The 19,711-nt window shown below is 45.2% G+C and overlaps 1 protein-coding gene across 1 annotated transcript in view; it reads left to right on the forward strand.

Annotated features, from left to right (window-relative positions):
* Positions 1–19,711, forward strand: part of Cnst (consortin, connexin sorting protein) — an 82,089-nt gene that overhangs the window by 41,252 nt on the left and 21,126 nt on the right. The window contains exons 4-7 of the mRNA XM_032915798.1: positions 6,487–6,668; positions 16,439–16,469; positions 17,990–18,076; positions 18,441–18,555. Coding sequence (XP_032771689.1) covers positions 6,487–6,668; positions 16,439–16,469; positions 17,990–18,076; positions 18,441–18,555 — 415 coding nt within the window. The remainder of the gene's footprint in view (positions 1–6,486; positions 6,669–16,438; positions 16,470–17,989; positions 18,077–18,440; positions 18,556–19,711) is intronic.

Below are 19,711 nucleotides of genomic sequence, written 5' to 3' on the forward strand. Positions count from 1 at the left end.
TCAGCTAGGCAAACAAGCTATAAAAAGGCTTGCAATTTTTGCCCAAGGAGAATGCCCTCGGTGACATTCACCAGCAGAGAATAGGATTTCTCTTAGAGGTGTGACGTTGTTGTCCAGAGTCTGCCCTGACTGCAGTTTATAAGCAGAGAATTTAGCAGATGAGAGGTGTGGCCTTCCAAACAGTCCAGGTGTTAAGGCATTTTTTAAATTGCCACCTAAAGCTGACAGGTGGTTCATGCCTGTAATCCCAGCACTGAGGAGGAGGCAGGAGATCACCCATGAGTTCAAGATCAACCTGGGTTACGCAGTGATTCCCGGAGTTGTAGCTGTGTGGTGAGAAGATCTAGTCTCAAAAACAATAATAAAAAATGCTACCTAAAATAAAGCCTGGTCACAGGTCCAGAGCCTGTGTGAGTCACCTTCTTTGTTCTTTACCATTAATTACTTTATTACCACATGTTAATAGCATAGCATGACCCTAGCCTGACCTCATCAGCACAGCTCTGCTTGTGCCCCGCTCCCTCTGAGGGCAGAGTGTGTGTGTAGCCTGAGGGAGGAGGCTCAGCCACAGGGAGCAAGTGATAATTATGCCATAATTACATAATACATCCCTTTGACCCCAGGTTAGGCCGCAAGGACTTTGTCTCTGTTTCAGATTTATCTTACGCATAATACTGGTCCTGGTGCTGTGAATTCTTCGGTGTGTTTAGACAGGGATGATATTTAAATGGAGAGCACTCTATCTTCTGGCGTCAGTGAGAAGCGTGGGTGGAAGAGTCTAGGACAGGGACTCTACAGACCCATGGTTATGTTACACCTGATCATCTGCAGGATTATGGCTGAGATGGACACAGCATTCTGGGCTACAGCAGTTTGAAGAAAAGTAAGTTGTAAGTCATGCAGCAGCTCAGAGAAGGTAGCAAAATCACAGAATTGAATGTATTTTTTTCTTTTCCTACTTTTATTAATGTAAAACATAAATCAACCACTCATTGCCCAAAATGGTTCCACTCATTCAGTGGCCGTAATTAGATTCATAGCTTGCACAGTCTTCTCTGGCGTCTACTTCCAAAACTCAAGTCACGCCCAACAGAGCATCCATGTGTGTTAGCCGGTAATTCCCTTTGCAGTCTCTCTTTCCTAGTCTTCCTCCGCTTTGCTTTCCTGTTTCCTATAGTTTTTTATTTGTTTGTTTGTTTGTTTGTTTGTTTTTGTTCTTTGCTTCTCTGGGCGTTTTTGAGACTGGTAACCTACTTTCTTTGGTAGGCCTGGTGTTAGGAACATTTTCCATCCTTTGATTTCTTTCCTTCTATAGGTCATTCTACACTGTTTCTTTGTACACTTTGAGACTTTTGTTATTAGATACTGGACATGGTAAACTCTGTGATGGCGGTGACTCTGGAAAGCAGAAGGGTAGCACTTCTTCACTGGATTAGCTTGGGGTCCTTTTCTGGGCTTTCCAGCTTGGCTCTGGGCTCTCTCCTCTAACCGGCTGTTTGTGGTTCTGCCTCAGCTTTCTCTTCCTGCTGACTGCAGAGAATCAGATCATGGAGGTCAAAGCCCAGGGCTTCTCTAAGCATTTGTCCTTCCCAACAACTGCGACTGGCTCTGTAGTTTGCCAATCACACAGGCACTCTCAAATGCCCTGCTTTCTTGAAGTTACAATGTTCTTGGCTTTTCCTCTCCAGCTTCCAATGTCATTTTGTGATCCAACAAGTTGTCGGTTGACTTTCTGATCACCTGACAATAATTTACAGCAGAGTCTGCCATTTTCCTGCTCTGGAGGGGTTCCTACTTAGATGACACAGAGACAAGTCAGATAAAAGGGATGTGGGAGAGTGGAGGTGCCTCTCCTGTCATTTGCTTTGAAAACCTAACTCTAGGCTCCAGCACGGCTATGCTGACCTGGTCATTGCTGCCTTGTAGACCCTTCAGGTCTCACTTGTCTGGGAAAATGTCCCACACTCATGGTTTCTGCCTTTAAATGATCCAGTCACACTATTCCTCGCCGGAACCCCACAGTCGCATCTCAGCTGTGCTCACAGATGGCGGTTACTAGAAGGGCACGCACACCAGGGTGCAGTCCTGGCCTTGAGAGACGAAAGCTGTTAGAAGATATCCCTGGGCTCTGCAAAGAGATTCTCGACACCTGTCAGGCTGAATGGAGCAGTTATGAGCCAGGGACACAGAGCTGGAGAAACTGCCTGATCTTTCCTCCAAAGCTGTCACACACTTTTAAATCAGATAAAATTATTTCTCCATCTTGTGCTAAAATCAAGTATAAAAGCTAAGTAAAACCTTAACAGACAAATGTTAAACTGTGTTCTCTTTTTTAGAGCCTAATAAGTTGACAGGTGTTAAGTTAAATTAGGATTATGAATTTGCCTGTCATCTGCAGAATATATAAATAGCACCCCCACCTTGTTTGGTGGGTACTTTAACTGTAACTCACGTGGTTTTGCAAAGGAAGGTAAACAGAGTTTCTTGTTTCTCTTTAGTCATCTGGATTCATGTACAGTAACACAGAGCTGTCTTTACATTGAATAAGACTGTATAGTGAAGGGGAAATTGCATGTGGCAGTTCATGTTTTAATTTTCTTGCTTAACTATTAACGTGTTTTTACCAGAGAACTTTTTATGTACCACAAAGAATTTTAGTGATAACTCATGATGCATAATTAACCTTCTAAAGCAAAACAATTTTAAGACTTATAGGACATTGTTGCCAAATGTAACAATATCAAAATTACTTTGAAATACATGTGGACAACCACCAAGCTTCCATATTACGCTGTTAATGTTCAAGTAGCTATCATAAAGTCATTCAGTACAACAGGAAGACGCATACACGTTCACATCATGCTAGTCTGTAAGTCTGTAGTTATGCCTGTGTTTCTCTTAATTGTTGCCCCACTAAAACAAGCCCATTCAGTGCTGAGAAGAAATGAGATATGAAGCCATGGGAAGACGTGAAGGAACCTTGAGTGTCTGGCTAAGAAAAAGAAGCCAACCTGGAAAGCAACTGAGTGTTACTGTGGGGGGGGGGCGCGAGCTCACTCGTGTTCACACTAACGGTGTCGCTGAACATTGAGCTAAGTCTGTAACTAACCTACATGCTTCTTATTACGTGTTCTTATTTGTTAGTCTTTTGTTTTATTTTTTGTTTTGTTTTGAGACAGGGTTTCTTGTGTAGCCCTGGCTGTTCCAGAACTCAGTCTGTAGACCGGCCTGGAATTCACAGGTTCACCTTCTTCTGCCTCCCTAATGCTGGGATTAAAGGCATGCACCATCATGCCAAGCTATTTTTTATTCTTAGATTTTACTTTTGGGGGGAAGGGTCTTTTACTTAGTCCAACCTGGCTTTAAATTTCCTATGCAACAAAGGATCACCTTTTGAAGTGCTGAGCCCACGGGAGGGTGTCACTGTGTCCAGCTTAGTTCTTATTCAGTACAACATTAGGGATGTAAGCTTTATTAAATTTTGCCTCCAAATGTTTTTCTTAAAAGGTGTGTGTGTGCACGTGTGCGTGTGCGTGTGCCTGTATGCAGTTTATCTGTCATAATGATCTTCTTTTCCATGACAGTGAGGGTTGGGAGCACACCCTGTTCTTCCTGTCTCCACTGGTTTATTTAGGGCTAGTGAAGCTAGATGCTGTTTTCCCCATGCTGCAGAGAAGCCAGAATAAAGCTAGGAATCAGAGTTTAAGTAACTTGGCAGAAGTGCAGGAGAGAAGTGTTGGAAGCAGGCTGCCTGCTTCCGGATGGTCCTTCCTCTGCTTCTCGGGCAAAAAAATTTTCTCTCCCCCTCCTCTTCCTCTCCCCCTCCTCCTCTTCCTCTCCCCCTCCTCCTCTTCCTCTTCCCTCTTCCTCTTCTTCTTTGTCCTCTTACTCCTCCTCTTCTTCCTTTTCCTCTTCTTCCTCTACCTCTTTCTTTTTTTGCTGTGCAAGGAATGGGGTCCCAGGCTTCATACCATTAAGCAACTCCCACTGCCTCATATTTCTTCCTTTTAAGAAAATATTATTGTAATTTTATGTATTTGTGGAGATCAGACATCTATGTCAGTGTCATCAACTGCTTGACTCCTTATAATTTTATATTTGATTGATTGATTTGAGACTGAGTTTCTGTGCTGGCTTGTTTTATGTCAACTTGACACAAGCTAGAGTCAATTGACAAGATGCCTCCATCAGATGGGGCTGTAGGCAAGACTGTGGGGCATTCTCTAAATTAGTGATTGATATGGGAGGGCCCAGCCTACTGTGGGCAATGCATCCCTGGGCTGGTGGTCCTGGGTTCTATAGGAAAGCAGACTGAGCAAAGCAAAGCATGAAGAGCAAGCCTGTCAGCAGCACTCCTCCATGGCCTCTACACCAACTCCTGCCTCCAGCTTCCTGCCCTGTTTAGTTCCTGTCCTGCTTTCCTTCCATGATGAACAGTGATGTGGAAGTGTAGACCTGATAAACCCTTTCCTCCCCAAGTTGCTTTCGATCGTGGTGTTTTGTCATAGCAATAGCAACCCTAAAGAGAACAGTCTCTCCCTGAATCCAGAGCTCAGTGGTTGCTCTACAGTAGTTAGCCAGCAGCCCTCAGGGATTTCCCATATCTAGCTCTGCAGGGCTGTCATTTGTGACAGATTATCTTGTAGCCCATTTCTGGCTTCAAATTCCGTGTAGCTCAAGTTGGCTTAGAAGCTCAGCTCTTCCTGCTTCTGCTTGCCAACGGCTGGGGCGGCAAACGTGCACCACCAGGCAGCACTTTGTGCATTAATCATCAAAATCTCTGTGAGGGTCTTGACTGTTTTAGTTGATCAGATCTAGGAAAGATCGGAGAACTCATCCCCATTTATGGTGAGTAACATTCTACTCCGAGGTCACTCTGAAAGATGATAATGCTGTAACTGGGCCCTGGCTCCTCCCCGTCCAGAGCACTTTGACTTATGGACCGTGTCTCAGTAGAGAACATTGTCCCAAGATGTAAGATATAGGTGTGAGTGATACATCTCTGCAGATCATGGTACGTGCGTGCGTGTGTGTGTGTGTGTGTGTGTGTGTGTGTGTGTGTGTGTGTGTGTGTGTTAAGGTATACCATAAATAGGTAGGAGTGGATGAGAATTCTTCCGGCTTTTAAAATGTGCAAGAGCTCAGAGAGTTATGGAGTCTTTTCCTAGGGATATAAAGGGTGTACTAGTCCGCCAGAGCACTGGGTTTGTTGGTAGACAGAGAAAGGCAGGGGCACATTGTCAAAGGAAGGAAAGGGCTGCTTGTCTTCTGTCACTAGGAAAGACCCTGTCTGAGACAGACCAGCTGAACGATGGCAGCCACAGAGATCGGTAGCTCACTTGATTTGAACACGAACATTGGACTCAGTACTGAGGATCTGGTGAAGAATGGAGTTAGCCTTGATAATAGTTAAAGTGGAAAGCACGGGTGTATCTCACAGGCCATGGCAGGACTCAGCACTTAGTGGTGACAGCTCAGAAGTTTGCAGGGCTTTCTCTCCAGGGAAATCACCTCACTGGGGTTAGCGTTGCTACCTGAGTCCCCACGCTCTTCTGGGACCTACAAGTAGCTCTAACGTTGAGGAGGTTCCGTTTGTCTGGCTGTCTCACAGGGTGACACGTTTATCTTCCTGTTCAGGGCTCTCTCATTTGAGGTAAACCAGAACCCCAGGGTATAGTGCACCTTTCTTTTGGGAGAATCAAGTTTTTGGTCAGGCAGTAAGTTGCATATATTTCTTTATTTTTTATTATATGCTGCATGTGGCTTGTGCATGTGTGTGCCTGTGTGTGTGTGTGTGTACACTATTGGTGATAGAACCCATGGCCTTGTGCACTTATGCATGTAAGACAACACTCCACCACTGAGATCATATATGTGTGTGTGTGTGTGTGTGTGTGTGTGTACACTATTGGTGATGGAACCCATGACCTTGTGCACTTGTGCATGCAAGACAACACTCCACCACTGAGATCATATATGTGTGTGTCTGTGTGTGTGTGTCTGTGTCTGTGTGTGTGTGTGTGTGTGTGTGTGTGTGTGTGTGTGTGTGTATCTGACAGCAGTAGATGTCAGTCCTCAAGCAGCAACCACTTTTGTTTTTCCTCAGACATAGTCCCTTCCCAGGCTGTACCTCACTAAGGGCTAGGCTGCTGGCCAGCAAGCCTCAGGAGTCCTGTCTGTCCCTTTGGCACAGGGATTACCAGAGTGTGCTACCAGGACTTCTGGGCATTGGCTTGGATTTTCATGCTTGTGAAGTAAACCCTTGACTCCTCAGCCCCTTCTTCCTGGTCCTCAGTGAGATTCCGCAGAAATGGCTGCATCACTGCTCCTAGCAACAGCAAACCATCAGCCACCAAAGGAGGACAGCGACTCGCGGCCTCTGGGTTACTTTTACTTGAAAGTTGATCTTTAATGCAAGCGCTCGTTTAAAAGCATTCCTCCATGACGGGGTCTAGCCTAATGTGTTCATTTCTTCACGTTCTATAGGTGATGGCGCACCTGTTACACAGATGCCGAATGCAGCCTCACAGGCTGCCGGTGAGGAGGAGGCTGCCGGAGTGAACGCAAATGACCCACCCAAAGCACCAGCACTGCAGCCGCTCTTCTCGCTGATCCGAGGAGAGGTGGAGCAGATGGACTCTAGGGCACTTCCCCTCTTCCTCCACCAGGTATGACGTCACACCCCTCTAAACTCTGGTTCTCCATGATTGACTCATCCCACTGTTGACCCTGAGTGCATGGCTGGTAGAAATTTGGCATATTCTGGGCGGTGGACACCCCTGGCCTTAGCTGAGTTGTAATTTGGTCAAGTAGCCAATGCCTTTATTCAATGTTTCAGCTAAGTACAAATAGAAATCAATATGGCAAGAGTTTAGCAAGCTCTAAGTGGATGCCGGGAGGCCTACTGGCCGCTGAAGGAACAAAGACTTCCTAATGCCTGTTCTAAAGAGAGCCATGGTGAAAGGGCAGAAATGAGTATCAGATACAAGTGTGTGGCTTTGTCCTGTCAGAGTGGACATGTCTAAGGGTCAGCCGCACAAGATAAGCAGTGCCCAGTCAGCAACAGAGGACAGAAGGCAGCTCCTAAGCTGGGTTGGTCAGGATGAGTGGATGCTTACTGCTCTCCCACAAGACCTTTGTTCAATTCCCAACATCCACAGGACAGCTCACAACCGCCTAAAACTCCAGTTCCAGGGGATCCCAGCATCCTCTTCTGGCCCCTGCAGGCCTCAGGCATACAAGAGTTGTACACATGTAAATGCCCTTACATATAAAAATTTTAAATTCTTTGTTTTTTCTTTTATTTTTTTTTCATCTTTATTACCTTGAGTATTTATTTACATTTCGATTGTTATTCCCCTTTCCAGTTTCCGGGCCAACATCCCCCTAACCCCTCCCCCTCCCCTTCTCTATGGGTGTTCTCCTCCCCATCCTCCCCCCAACAATCCCGTTCACTGGGGGTTCAGTCTTGGCAGGACCAAGGTCTTCCCCCTCCGCTGGTGCTCTTACTAGGCTATTCATTGCTACGTATGCAGTTAGGGTCCAGGGTCAGTCCATGTATAGTCTTTGGGTAGTGGCTTAGTCCCTGGAAAAAATTTTAAATTCTTAAAAGTGACATATCACAGCAGAGTGACTAGGCTATATGAAAGGTGTGGCTGGAAAGGGACAGAGGTGAAATGAAGACAAGAAACTCACAGCGTGGGGGAAGGCCTTGAGTGCGTGGGAGGGGTGTCACTGCTGTTATTCATGTTCCATGGTGCTGGGGATAAATGTTGGGTCTCATGTCCACCTCCATGGTGAGTGACACCACAGATACCCAGAATGCATCTTGGGTTTTAGAAATGGAATTCTTCTGATGATTAGAAGGTGTTGGTGTGTTGAAAGGTGGAGAACGTGGAGAGGGAGCCCTTCAGGATGCAGTGGGAAGCCTTCTAATGTGTGAGATCCCCTGGGCAAATTTTAAATATTTGTGATTTGCACTTTATTTACAGTTAAATGAAATTAATTGGTACTAGAGAAAGCTTTTTTGTTTTGTTTTTGTTTTTGAGTCTGGGTTTCATGTATACTGGCTGTGTAGCTCAGGATGCCTTGAATTTCTGATCCTCCTGCCTCCTCCCCGCATTGACTTGATTACAGACACGACCCAGTACTCCCGATTTCTGTGCTCTAGGGATCAAGTCCAAGGCTGAGCGAGTATCTGTGAGCGAGCTGCACCCTCGCCCTTAGTTTTTTTTAATCTCATTTTCCTATTTTAACCTTTAAACAGTAGTAATTTTTGTTTTTATTTTTTAAGTGTAATACCTTTTTTACCAAGGCACTAAGGTGTATATGTTTACAGACTTATGTCATCTGCTGTGTGACTGTTGAAGACTTGTGGCCTGCTGCTTGGCCTCTAGAACTTTACTGACTTTGCCGTCCTGACCCCCACACCAAGGCTTCAGCCTTTGCTGCCTTTGCACAGTGGGTTGAGTTTACAAAAGATGTTCACGCTGTCACATCCTCCTCATAACTGTCCGTCCACGGTGGAGGTCGCCCCGCCCTCCATCGACTTCCTCAACATTAGTGCCAGAATATCCTATTGGATGGATACTGCAACCATATTTAAAATAACCTGGAAGAAGTTTGAATATGGGCTGCATTTACATAGCATTGTAGTAAAGCAGAATTTTTAAAAAGTTTTGTTTTTAAAATTTGTGTGTGCATGCATGTGTGCGTGTGTGTGTGTGTTGTGTGTGTGTGTGTGTGTGTGTGTGTGTGTGTACATGCCCTTAGAGAACAAAAAAGGTGTTGGATCCCCTGGAGCTGGGGTTAAAGTACTTTGTGAGCTGCCCACCTTGTGTGTGTGTGTGTGTGTGTGTGTGTGTGTGTGTGTGTGTGTCTGTGTGTCTGTGTGGGGGATGCTGGGACTTGAACTCTGGCCCCCTGGAAGAGCAGGTACTCTTAACCTCTGAGCCATCTCTCAAACCCCAAGCACCATTGTTTATGTGGACGGTGGGGGTCATACTCTGTAGAGGAGAATAGCCTTGTTCCCTGTGATATAAGTGCAAGGATAAGATACCTGAAGTGAGTCCTGAAGCTCTCAAAGTAGTTTACCGAGGGAGAAAGGATGTGGGGGGAGGCAGCACAGAGAAAGCAGGTTTGACAAAATGACAGTCGTTGGCAAAACAAGGGTAAAAGTGTTTGGCCATTGATTTTCCTATGGCTTGAACTCCCCTGAAGAAGTTCAGTGAATGTTGGGAAAAGAGTATTTAAGCTAAAGATAGAAATAACAAGACAGGCAGATCTACCCTTAAGCCACGGTTGCCTTAGAATTACAAAGACTTTTTTTTTCTATGTCAGGCGATTCCAGGGCAGAAGCAAATCAGGAGAGGGGCAAATGGCCCTTTTTAGTCAGGAAGCAATAAGAGTCTTGATTGGGCCTAAAGATTTTGTGTGAATTTCACAGTAACATTCCACCCCATTTCCCAGAAACACCAGCCATAGCCCTCTGACCTGCTGTTCCTCCATCCCTCGTGCCTGCCCTGGCGAGGGGCTCAGTGAGGGGCTCAGTGAGGGAAGTGGCATTTTGCAGAGCTGAGTGGCTCTTGGCTTCTTTATCATTCTAAAGTTGGTAGAAATCATTTAATGAACATGGACCCGTACTGCAGTGTATGTTACACAGCAAAAGCCCTACGAATTCTACACAGGGCAGTCTGTGCTCGCTGTCCCCCGTTCCGAGGCTGCTTGTGAAGTCCACACTGGGCAGCTGAAGAGGACACTGAGGCATTAGAGCCATGGGAATCAGCTGAGGCCATCACCTCCCTGCAGAATACTGAATACCCTGTCACTTCCCTAGGGACACACAAGGGATGGAAGCATATTTCATTCACTTCAGTAATTCTCAGTACATCAGCTTGTGCCGTTCACCTAGATCCACGAGTTGTTAACACTCATTCTCAATGATCTGTACGTGCACTTAAAATTTTAAATTTCTTTTATTATAGTATGTATGTGTATGGTGGGATGTGAAGTGCAGGCCACCACATACATATGGAAGTCAGAGGACAACCCCATGGGCAACCTCACCCCTGTAAGGGTTCCAAGGAGCAAACTCGGGTTGTCAGCCTGGCTCAACAAGCACTTGTACCTGCAGAGCTATCCCACTGGCCCTTCCTCTGGGAGAAGCAAGTGTGTGCGGCTTCATGAAATCCCATCTGAACCTCCTCACTGCACAGACCTCCCGAATTTACTGTGTTATTTCGACTTCTCCCTTCCACCTGGCAGTTACTGTGACTTGGATAAAACATGTTAGACCGAATCACTTAACTGCTCGAGGCCTGCCAGTGGCATCTCCTCTCAGTCACAGGAGAAGCCAGACCTTTACCATGGCCTCAGTGCTCCATGTGATCTGAGTCTGTTGTCTGTCAGTCCTGGGTTCCTACCAGTCTTCCTCAGTGTTTCAGGAGCTCTGGCCCTCCAGATAACCTGAGACTGTTCCTTTACTATGTAGACTGGGCTGGCCTCAAACTCAGAGATTTACTGGCTCCTATGTGCTGGCATTAAAGGGAGGTGCAAGGACATCTAGTTTTGCTTTTTAATGAATAGAACTATGTTGAGGATATAGTTCCTGGGAAGAGTGTAAGCTGAACAGGTCCAGTCCCCAGCACGGGGGAATGGGGTTGAGGTGGGCCCGAACAACTCCAAGGAAAACAAAATTCTTTTCAGACAAAATAGTGTACTGTGTGAATTGGCTTGTAAAAAGGTAAACAAGATGTTAACCCACTATCTTAGTATAATAACACAGGATAGGTGACCATGTGAGAGAATGACTATGTGTTTACAGGGTTGGACAGCCACCAGCAAAGAACGTAGCAATTCATCCTTTGTTGCTGAAAGAGAAATCAAGAAATAGCACACACAAGCTAAGTGAGGTCGTGCACACCACCAACACTTGGAAGGGGCCACATGAGACCAATCTCAAAAATCAAGCCAAAAAAATAAGATACATGCCTATAATATTAATAGACAGAACTTCAAAACTAAAATATAGGTCAAAAATTTTTTCAGTTGCTTGCTTCCGCTGAAAAATAGATCAAAGGGCCAGAGGCTATGGCTTCTTCCAGGCACCCACTGGAAGCTCCCTGCTGCCCTGGAAGGCTCTGGGAAGACTACAGGACACACCTAGTCCTGAGTGTTCCCAAGGTGTGACCAGGAAGAAGACGCCCCTCCCTCTCACCCCTCCCGAGGTGGCCTCCCACGTCCCCAGGTTATCCTAGGGATAATGACTGGAAGGAAGCATAATTGCACTAGGGACTTTCAGAGCGGAGACGTTGGTAGAGGTCCTGTTAGGTAAGTGTAGTCTCTATCCCTACAGGGGTCTGGGCCTTCTGGAGAAATCCAGGCGTCTTATCAAAGGGGGGCTGTGGTGAGGTGACCAAGAGAACCTCAGAGTCTTTCCTGCCAACCCCTCAGACTTGTGGAGGAGGCCAGTGATTTTCAGTTGGTTGATTTCACTCACTAGTCGTTACTCTACAGAACCCTGGAACTGCAGAGAGGGAGGGAGACATTGGATGGCTCAGTTTCCTCCCACCCCCATCTTCCAAGGGATTCATTCATTCATCTGACGGATACTAAGTGCCACCAAAGCAGAGTTACAGAATGATTAACTGGGGGCTGGGAGGAGGGGGTGTCAGAAGCTGAAACAAGAGCATCTTTGGTAGTTCAAGGTCAGCCTGGGCTGCATCGTGAGTTCTAGGACCAGCTGAGCTACAGCACGAGACAATGTCTCAAATTTAGCGCCAGCCCAGTGCACGGAGATATACTCCCAGACACTAGGAAAGTTGAAGGCACAGCTTTGTTTCTTGTGGTGTGGGTGGCTTTGACCATTTTTAAGATGAAATAATGCAGTCAGGTCACTCACCTGCAAAGCTCATGAGCCATCTACTCGACTGCATTTCCGGTCCAGATGGGGCAGCGCGGCTCTCCTCATTGTCCTGCTGGACCTAGAGGGGATTACTACAGGGTAAATAATCTGTGTATCTCTTCTTGATGTTTCCCTTTTACCTGGAAGTGCATTTACTTTAGATGCATGGGTTTTGTTACCCTCATGGGTCCAGAACTCACAGATGGGGCAGTGTACAGCTCCCCAGCACTGGGGAGGCCGACCCAGGAGGATTGATGCAAGCCAGACCAGCCTGGTCTACATTGTGAGTTCAAGTTCAGCTTGGGGTATAGGGTAAAAACCCTGAGTCAAGTAACAGCAGGGGCTAGAGAGATGGCTCAGCGGTTAAGAGCACTGACTGCTCTTCCAGAGGTCCTGAGTTCAATTCCCAGCAACCGCATGGTGGCTCACAGCCATCTGTAATGGGATCTGATGCCCTCTTCTGGTTTGTCTGAAGACAGCTACAGTGTACTTATAAAAGAATAAATAAAAATTTAAAAAAGTAGCAACTGCCACAGAAATGTAAAAACTGACAGAAAATTGCATTTTTGCAGTCGCCCCATCTGATTATACAGGAATGAAACCCACGAACACTTCTGGAGTGGGAGCACTTAGTAACTAACTGTGCGCAGGGGTGCAGAGATACAAAAGGCACAGCGGGCAGCCTTTAAAGGGGCAGGCATTTAATGTCCATGTCCAAGAGAAGAATCAGCTCAGCACTGTTCACTTTTCTCTCCAAGTCTGAGGACAAGAGGTTTCTGGCACTTTGTCAGGCCCAGGCCAGGTACTGGAGCCTGCCTTTTCTAGCTCAGGCGCTGGCAGCTCCACCCTAGACACGACAGAAATGGATCACCCTAGGGTCCCCAACACCCAAGAACCAGCTCCGAAAGGTTTCCCAGCCTTCCACTGCTAGCACCGTCACGTGACTTAGTAAATCAGTGGGTATCAAATGTGGTCAAGGGTGGGCAGTGCTCTGTAGCTCATGTTAACCAGTAACGTCCTAGACAAGCTGATAAAAGACGGAGTGCTCCAAACAACTTATTTCCTTTAAAAACTCTACACTGAAATTTTACAACAAAGTATTTAACCATCTTCATAACTTGTGTAAAAATTGTTTTTTTTAAACTTAAACTTATACATAAGGTATACATAAGTATATAAGCTCAAATATGTCTCTATGCATAGTTTCTTCTGGGAGATCTGGCCACCGTTGTTCCTTCTTACCTGCTGGGTATAAGTTTGACAACTCCTTTATCGTTCTTTGTCATGGCAGGCCCCTGGGAAGCAGGGAAGAAGCCGTTCTGAGGGTGTAGGCTCTGGTGTGGTGGCTCAGTTGGCAAAGGTGCTTGTCATCAAGCCTGTGTGCGGAGCCTGTCCCTGGAACTCTCACTGTGGAAGAGAAAACTGACTCTGTCCTCTCACCGCCACATGCCGCAGACACACACACACCCCCACACATACATACAAAATAATGAATGTAAAAGCAATGTAACATAAAAACATAGTTTAAGTAGCGCAAGTTATGCTAAACTTTATCAATAATTTAAGCTTACTGGTCTGGTCATAACACTATCTTATCAAGGTCCTAAAAAACAAAATCTAAGTTTTTTTCCCCAAATATAAAAATAAAATATATTATGTAGATACCTAGTATATGAGAATCATCTACTTATACAAAAATTCTGCTTTTCAACTAAAAGTTCAGTATAAACAGTGGTGAGAGCTCCTAGAAACCGGCTGTCCTGTGTCCGGTGTTACAGAGGACACAGTACTGAGATGACCACCTCAGAGTGCAGCCACCTCTGAGTTTACTGGGGCCTTGAACTGTCAGGCCGGTGCTCTCTGGTTCCCTCCCCAGCCCAAACATTGCTCAGCACAGAGCACGAATGGATATTTCTTTAAGTGTTTGCTGCTCTTTTCCAGTGTCAGCACTGGTGCCATCTCATTTCTCAAAGCCGTGTTTCTACCCCACAGAAATACACAGCAAAGGTTGCTGCTTATTTGGGGAAAGACAATTTTGATTCTTAACATCGGCATAAAATGAAACTACGTAAAGAGGTTGTTCAGTGGGGGACAAAACATTGATGAATTTCACTTTTCATCTCAAGTACGTTAGCTACAGGGCATAAGCCCAGGGACTGACCTTAACCTCACCCTACCCCTCTCACCCCTCCCCACACAGCACTCCGAGGCAGAGGGAGGGCTTCAATTGGGCAGCTTCCCTGCAGAGAACAGAGGTGCTCTGTCCCTAGTGTTTCAAAGTCACTAGCAGCCCAGGAAAGATTGGCAAATAATATATGGAATTAAGTGTTGCTGCACAAGTATGAAAGGATATTTTACTCACTTTTGTACATTGGCGTCTGGGTGGCATACTGCTGGAATAGTGAACATTTGGTTGAAGATGACCGCCACATCACACTGTGATTGCAAGGCCAGGAGGACGGAGGACGGAAACAGGTGCAAGACTGAGGGTCAGAAGTGCACTGGAGACTTTTCAGGAGTTTTAATCAATCAGGTTTTTTAATCAAAGAAATTCTTAATTAATTAATGAATTGTATCTGTCTGTGACAGGGCTCATTTTGTCCTGGCTGGCCCTGAACTCCTGGACTCAAGCTACTGTTCCACCTTATCCTCAGTAGCTGGGGTTAAAGTGCACGCCTGCATTCTTCCTTTTTATTCTTTTTCTTAGTTTAAAGATCCTTTAGAATGAAACTGATAAGTGAGAAGCCTTTTGTTGTTGCCGTTGTTGTTGTGACCCCCTACACACACACACACACACACACACACACACTAGACAAGCCCACTGCCACTGAGCTGCATACATCCCTAAGCTGTTGGGTCTAGGATTGGATTCAGAGCCTGGAGCATGCTGGGCAAGCACTGTATCGCTAGCTGGGTCTTTTTTTAAAATAGCAGAACAACACCAGGCCTATAATTAGCACTCAGAAAGTAGAAGCAGAAAGATCAGCAGTTCAGAGTCATCCTTGGCTACATAGTGAATTCCAGGCAAGCCTGTGCTACAAGAGATCTTGTACCAAAAATAAATAGGTCTAGGCACAGGGCTAGAAAAGTGGCTGAGCAGTTAAGAAAGTGTAATGCTCTTCCAGAGAGCCTGAGTTCAATTACCAGCACCTACACCCGGTGGATCACAGCTGCCTATAACTGAGCTCCAAGGAGACAGATGCCTCTGGCTTGTGCAGGCTCCTGCCCTCACGTGAACACACCATACACAGTCAAACACATGACTAAAATCGAAATAAATATTTTAAAAACAGGGCTGAAGTGGTGGCTCAGATGGGAAAATACCTCTTCTACAAGCATGAAAACTTGAATCTGGATCCCCGCCTCCCTGTAGGCAAGCAAGCAGCAAGCAAGCAAGCAGCAGCAAGCAGCAGCAAGCAGCAAGCAAGCAGGGCAGGTGTGGTAGTAACCAGGCAGATTTCCAGCAAGCAAACACGGCAACATTGGTGGTGACCAGGCCCACATACACATCCCCAGAGCTAACTGGCCTCTCAGTGTAGCCAACCACTGAGCTCCAGGTTCTATGGAACACCTTGAGTCAAAAAGGAAGGTGCATGGCCGGGCATGGTCACACCTTTTAATCCCAGCCCTCAAGAAGCAGAGGCAGGTTGATCTCTGTGAGGTTGAGGCCAACTTGGGCTACATAGTTAGACCCAGCCTCAAAAATAATACCAATAATAAAGGGGAACAATTGCAAACACCTCATTTCAAACTCTAGTGTATGCACATGCATGCACACACAAACACAATAAAAATAAATCAAAAAACAAAAATATCAAGGCATACTCTTACCTTATGGTTCTGCTTACAACCCCACCATTTGAAAGGTAGGAGTGAGAGCTATGGTCATTCTCAGCTGCATATGGCATTGAAGGCCACCTGGGCTATGTGAGGCATAGTCTCAAACAGACACACACACCAAAACCAGGGTCCCATGAGGCTTTGAGCTGGGAGTTTTTAAAACAGAAAGGGAACAGTGATGTGCATTTCTGCAGTGTTCGTGTGTGCTCATGTGGAGGTAAGAGAACAAGGTAGGGAAACTTGTTCTTCTACCATGTGGATCACACGGATTGAACGCAAGATGTCGGCTGAGGCAGACACACCTCTCATCTTTCCCTACTGGGCCATCTCTCTGGTCCCTTTTCTAACTTTTAATTTATAATAATAATCTTTTAACCTGTGGACCCCTGCTGTACCTTTGTAAGCCCACAGCCTTCCCCTCATCCCTAAGCATTCTTCCTTTTTAAACTTAAGGGTCCAAGCGAAACTTGCTGGGACTTGACTAGAAAGGACATGGTGGTGTGGAGGCTGAGGAATGCCTGTGCTAACCTTGCTTGACGAGACCTAAGGACTGTGTCCTGCGCCTACAACGTTCCCCTGACTCATGGAGGTGGCGAAATCGTTGTTGTTAGTAGCCTATCAAAGCCTTACAAGATCTTGCTGCCTCCCAAGCTCGTCCTTTTGCTCAAATACTCCTTTCTTCTTCTGTCTTTACAGGTAGCGGAGACCTATTTCCAGGAAGAGGACTGTATCCTTTCTTAATTGCAGATAGAAATACATAGAAGAACCATCTTTTTTAAGATGAGGTCCGTGCAACAAGATGCGAACACTGAATGGTTTCAGCAGGTTTTGGCAGTTGGATGTGCCCTTGTAACTACCTCAGAGAGCTAAGTGGAGGAAACAGGTCGCTGCAGAAAATCCCCTGGAGCCATCTAAATGTGACTTTCCATATAGAAGCCCTAAGTCTACCAACATTAAATATTTATGTTCAAGAGAATGGGGGAAGCACATGCTGCTGGGAAGGAAAACTTTAAAAAGCTGTTAGATTCTCTTGCTCTTAAGCACACGAGTCAAACGTTCACATAGTAGAGCATGCTGAACGGCATGGTCACCACTCCCCCCTACCCCTGCCCTGACTGCACACCGCAAGCCTGGTCCTGAGCTGCTCATGGCAGGGCCAACCGTGTGCAGAGAAAGACATCGGGAGGTGGTTTTGTTGTTTAGAGAATAGCATGTTAAGATCCAGCTACATCATTAGGTAAAATTTATATGTTAGTGGTTCCTCACTAATAGAAATGTTTTAGGACACACAGATGTATGTTGCTGCAGAGAAAAGATTAGGTCTTCACTAGTAACCAACAAAATGATGTTTTCCAGTAGATCTCATGTAATCTGAATAGGCAGCATTCAGTCCTAGGCAGAGGGAGCAGAGGACTTGTGCTGCTTTTTCTGGTCCCACGTTATGGTTCCAAGGCACCTTATGGTCCCAAGGATCGTTAGGGTGATAAGGGAAAGAGAGAACTGAGCCTCTTAGTGCTTGTGGAAAGGACGCAAGCTAAACTTTCCCGTCCTCGGTTTTTTCTGGGTCAGCATTTAGAGCATTGCCCAGAGGAAGCTGCAGTTGGACAGTGTTTCATGACCTCCTAAGAAGTAAGTTTGTGTGGTACAGATGGGAAGCCAAAGGGCTATAAGAAGACAACAATGAAAAGCTGGACTTACGTGATAATTAGGAAAGTCACTGAGGTGAATTAGTTTTTTTTAAATCAAAGACCCATGTCATGTTTTCATTATTTAGCATGTGATACTTTTGATTCATGGGAGAAAAGTATCCAATTAAAATTAAGTAAAGGGTTAGGGAACCAGAAAGAAACACTTGCCTGCAGGGTCTCAGAGTCAGGGTCTTCTAAGGAGAGAAATTAAAGAAAGCACACAGACTCCAAGATCTCCTGTGGCCCTCTTTCCAATCAGATGGCTTTAATGAATGCTAGAAGTGCAGTCCTTAAGGAAAACCTTTCATTCTGTGTGCAGAGAGTGTGGAACCCAAGCCCCTCTGCATCCTTGTTACATGCGTGCATATGGTACGATGCACTTACTCTTAAGCCAGGAAACCTCAAGTCAGATGTGCTTAAGTTTAAAAATATTTAAAGTCACCTCATCTTTTTGGTCAGGTCCACATTTCTTATCTTGTACACAAGGACATTTCCTTGGCAAACCTGGGATTTAGCGGAGAGAGTCTTCATTTCTATTTTCCTCAGATTTTCTATTCAGATGAGAAAGCAATGAAATTCATTCAGCTTGAACGACTGTATCATGAGCAATTGCTTGCCAATCTTTCTGCCATTCAGGAACAGTGGGGTAAGTACAGACTGACCTGGAACTTGGAATTCGTGGTAATGTAACAACTTACTATTGAGAAAGTTAGCTTATTGACCTGGTTTTGCATGTTAAAAGGATTCAAAGTTACTGTCACAAAGCTCCGGCTGGGATGTAGCTCAGTGTCAGAGAGCCTGGGACCAAGGGCAAGGCTTTCCCCCAGCACCTGGAGAGAGAAGGAAGGAGAGGGAAGGCGATGGTGGGTCTGTATCTTGCTCTTCATAGCTCTGTTTGCTAGTTGTGTTAACCTTTGGGTTGCTTGAGAGGCTAGCTGCATATTAATTATTACAGTGGCGTCTGAATAAATCCTGTAAGAGCCAGTGACTAACAGATATTTTCAATTTAGAAACAAAATGGAAATCTGTCCAGCCAAGCACCGAGAAGCCTCTGAGGAATTCAGAAAAGGGATTTAATGGTGAAGATTTTGAACAGCTTGCTAAAATTTGCACAACTCATCAAGAGTAAGTATGTCATAATTTATTTAAAGTAAGTTGGAGCGGATTGAAGATATCCAGTACATCGACTATTGAAATGTATGGTCCATTTCTTTGTTTTCTTGACATTTTCAACTTAAATTAAACGGAGTATAATAAAAAAAAATTATTTTCACCTCACCTGGTTTCCATGGGCTTAGAGGATCCTTCTAACTAGAAACAATGATGATTTTGATCCTTTCTGATTAAGGGATCAGAAAAGTCAGATGAGGGGGTTGGGGATTTAGCTCAGTGGTAGAGCGCTTGTTTAGCAATCGCAAGGCCCTGGGTTAGGTCCCAGCTCCAAAAAAAAAAAAAAAAAAAAAAAAAAAAGTCAGATGATCTAAGATGGTATATTATGACTTTTTTCTTGTTTATTTTAATCATTTTTTATTATTTTAATTTTATTAAATGTATGGATATCGGTATAATCATTTCTGTTACTTTGGCAGTTTTCCAGTGGTGGGGTTGGGGATTTAGCTCAGTGGTAGAGCGCTTGCCTAGCAAGCACAAGGCCCTGGGGTTCGGTCCCCAGCTCCAAAAAAAAAAAAAAAGAAAAAAAAAAGAAAAAGAAAAAAAGAAAAGAAAAGTTGTAGCCTTTTAAAGAACGGTCTGAACAGCACAATTTGTGATATTTAACCTAAATGAAGGAAAAGTTCATCTACTAGGTACTTTCTGTGTCTTGATGTGTGTCAAGGAGCTTAGATTTTTAAGACTAAATTATCATAGTTAAGCTGTTATTTCTTTGTTCTGCATATCTTTGTTCTGAATTCCTCACTGGACCGCTCAGAGCTCTGAAGGTGAAAGGAGTGTGATAGCATTTCCGTAGTGCCCATTCCCAGTGCCCCAGGAAAGGATAAAGGACTTTCTGTTCCACTGGTAACTTTGTCTCCTTCTCTTCAGAGAAATGGGCAGTAAACCAAAGCTCCCGAGCAATTGCCGCTTAGGTCGAGCAGGAAAGAGAGCATCTGCTTGGGAGCTGACTGTGCCGGAGACCAGCCTGGGAAGAGCCGTTAGGGGTTCAGATGGAGAGGCTCATTCAGCTCTCTGAGGGTGGCTTTCCTGCGCTAGGCAGATTCTGCATTATAACTTGTTTTCTTAGCAAGTTCCCATGTTAGCTTTCTACTTTACATTTTCATCTCTA

The sequence above is a fragment of the Rattus rattus genome, chromosome 10 (assembly GCF_011064425.1).
Source record: "Rattus rattus isolate New Zealand chromosome 10, Rrattus_CSIRO_v1, whole genome shotgun sequence".
Classification (NCBI taxonomy): domain Eukaryota; kingdom Metazoa; phylum Chordata; class Mammalia; order Rodentia; family Muridae; genus Rattus; species Rattus rattus.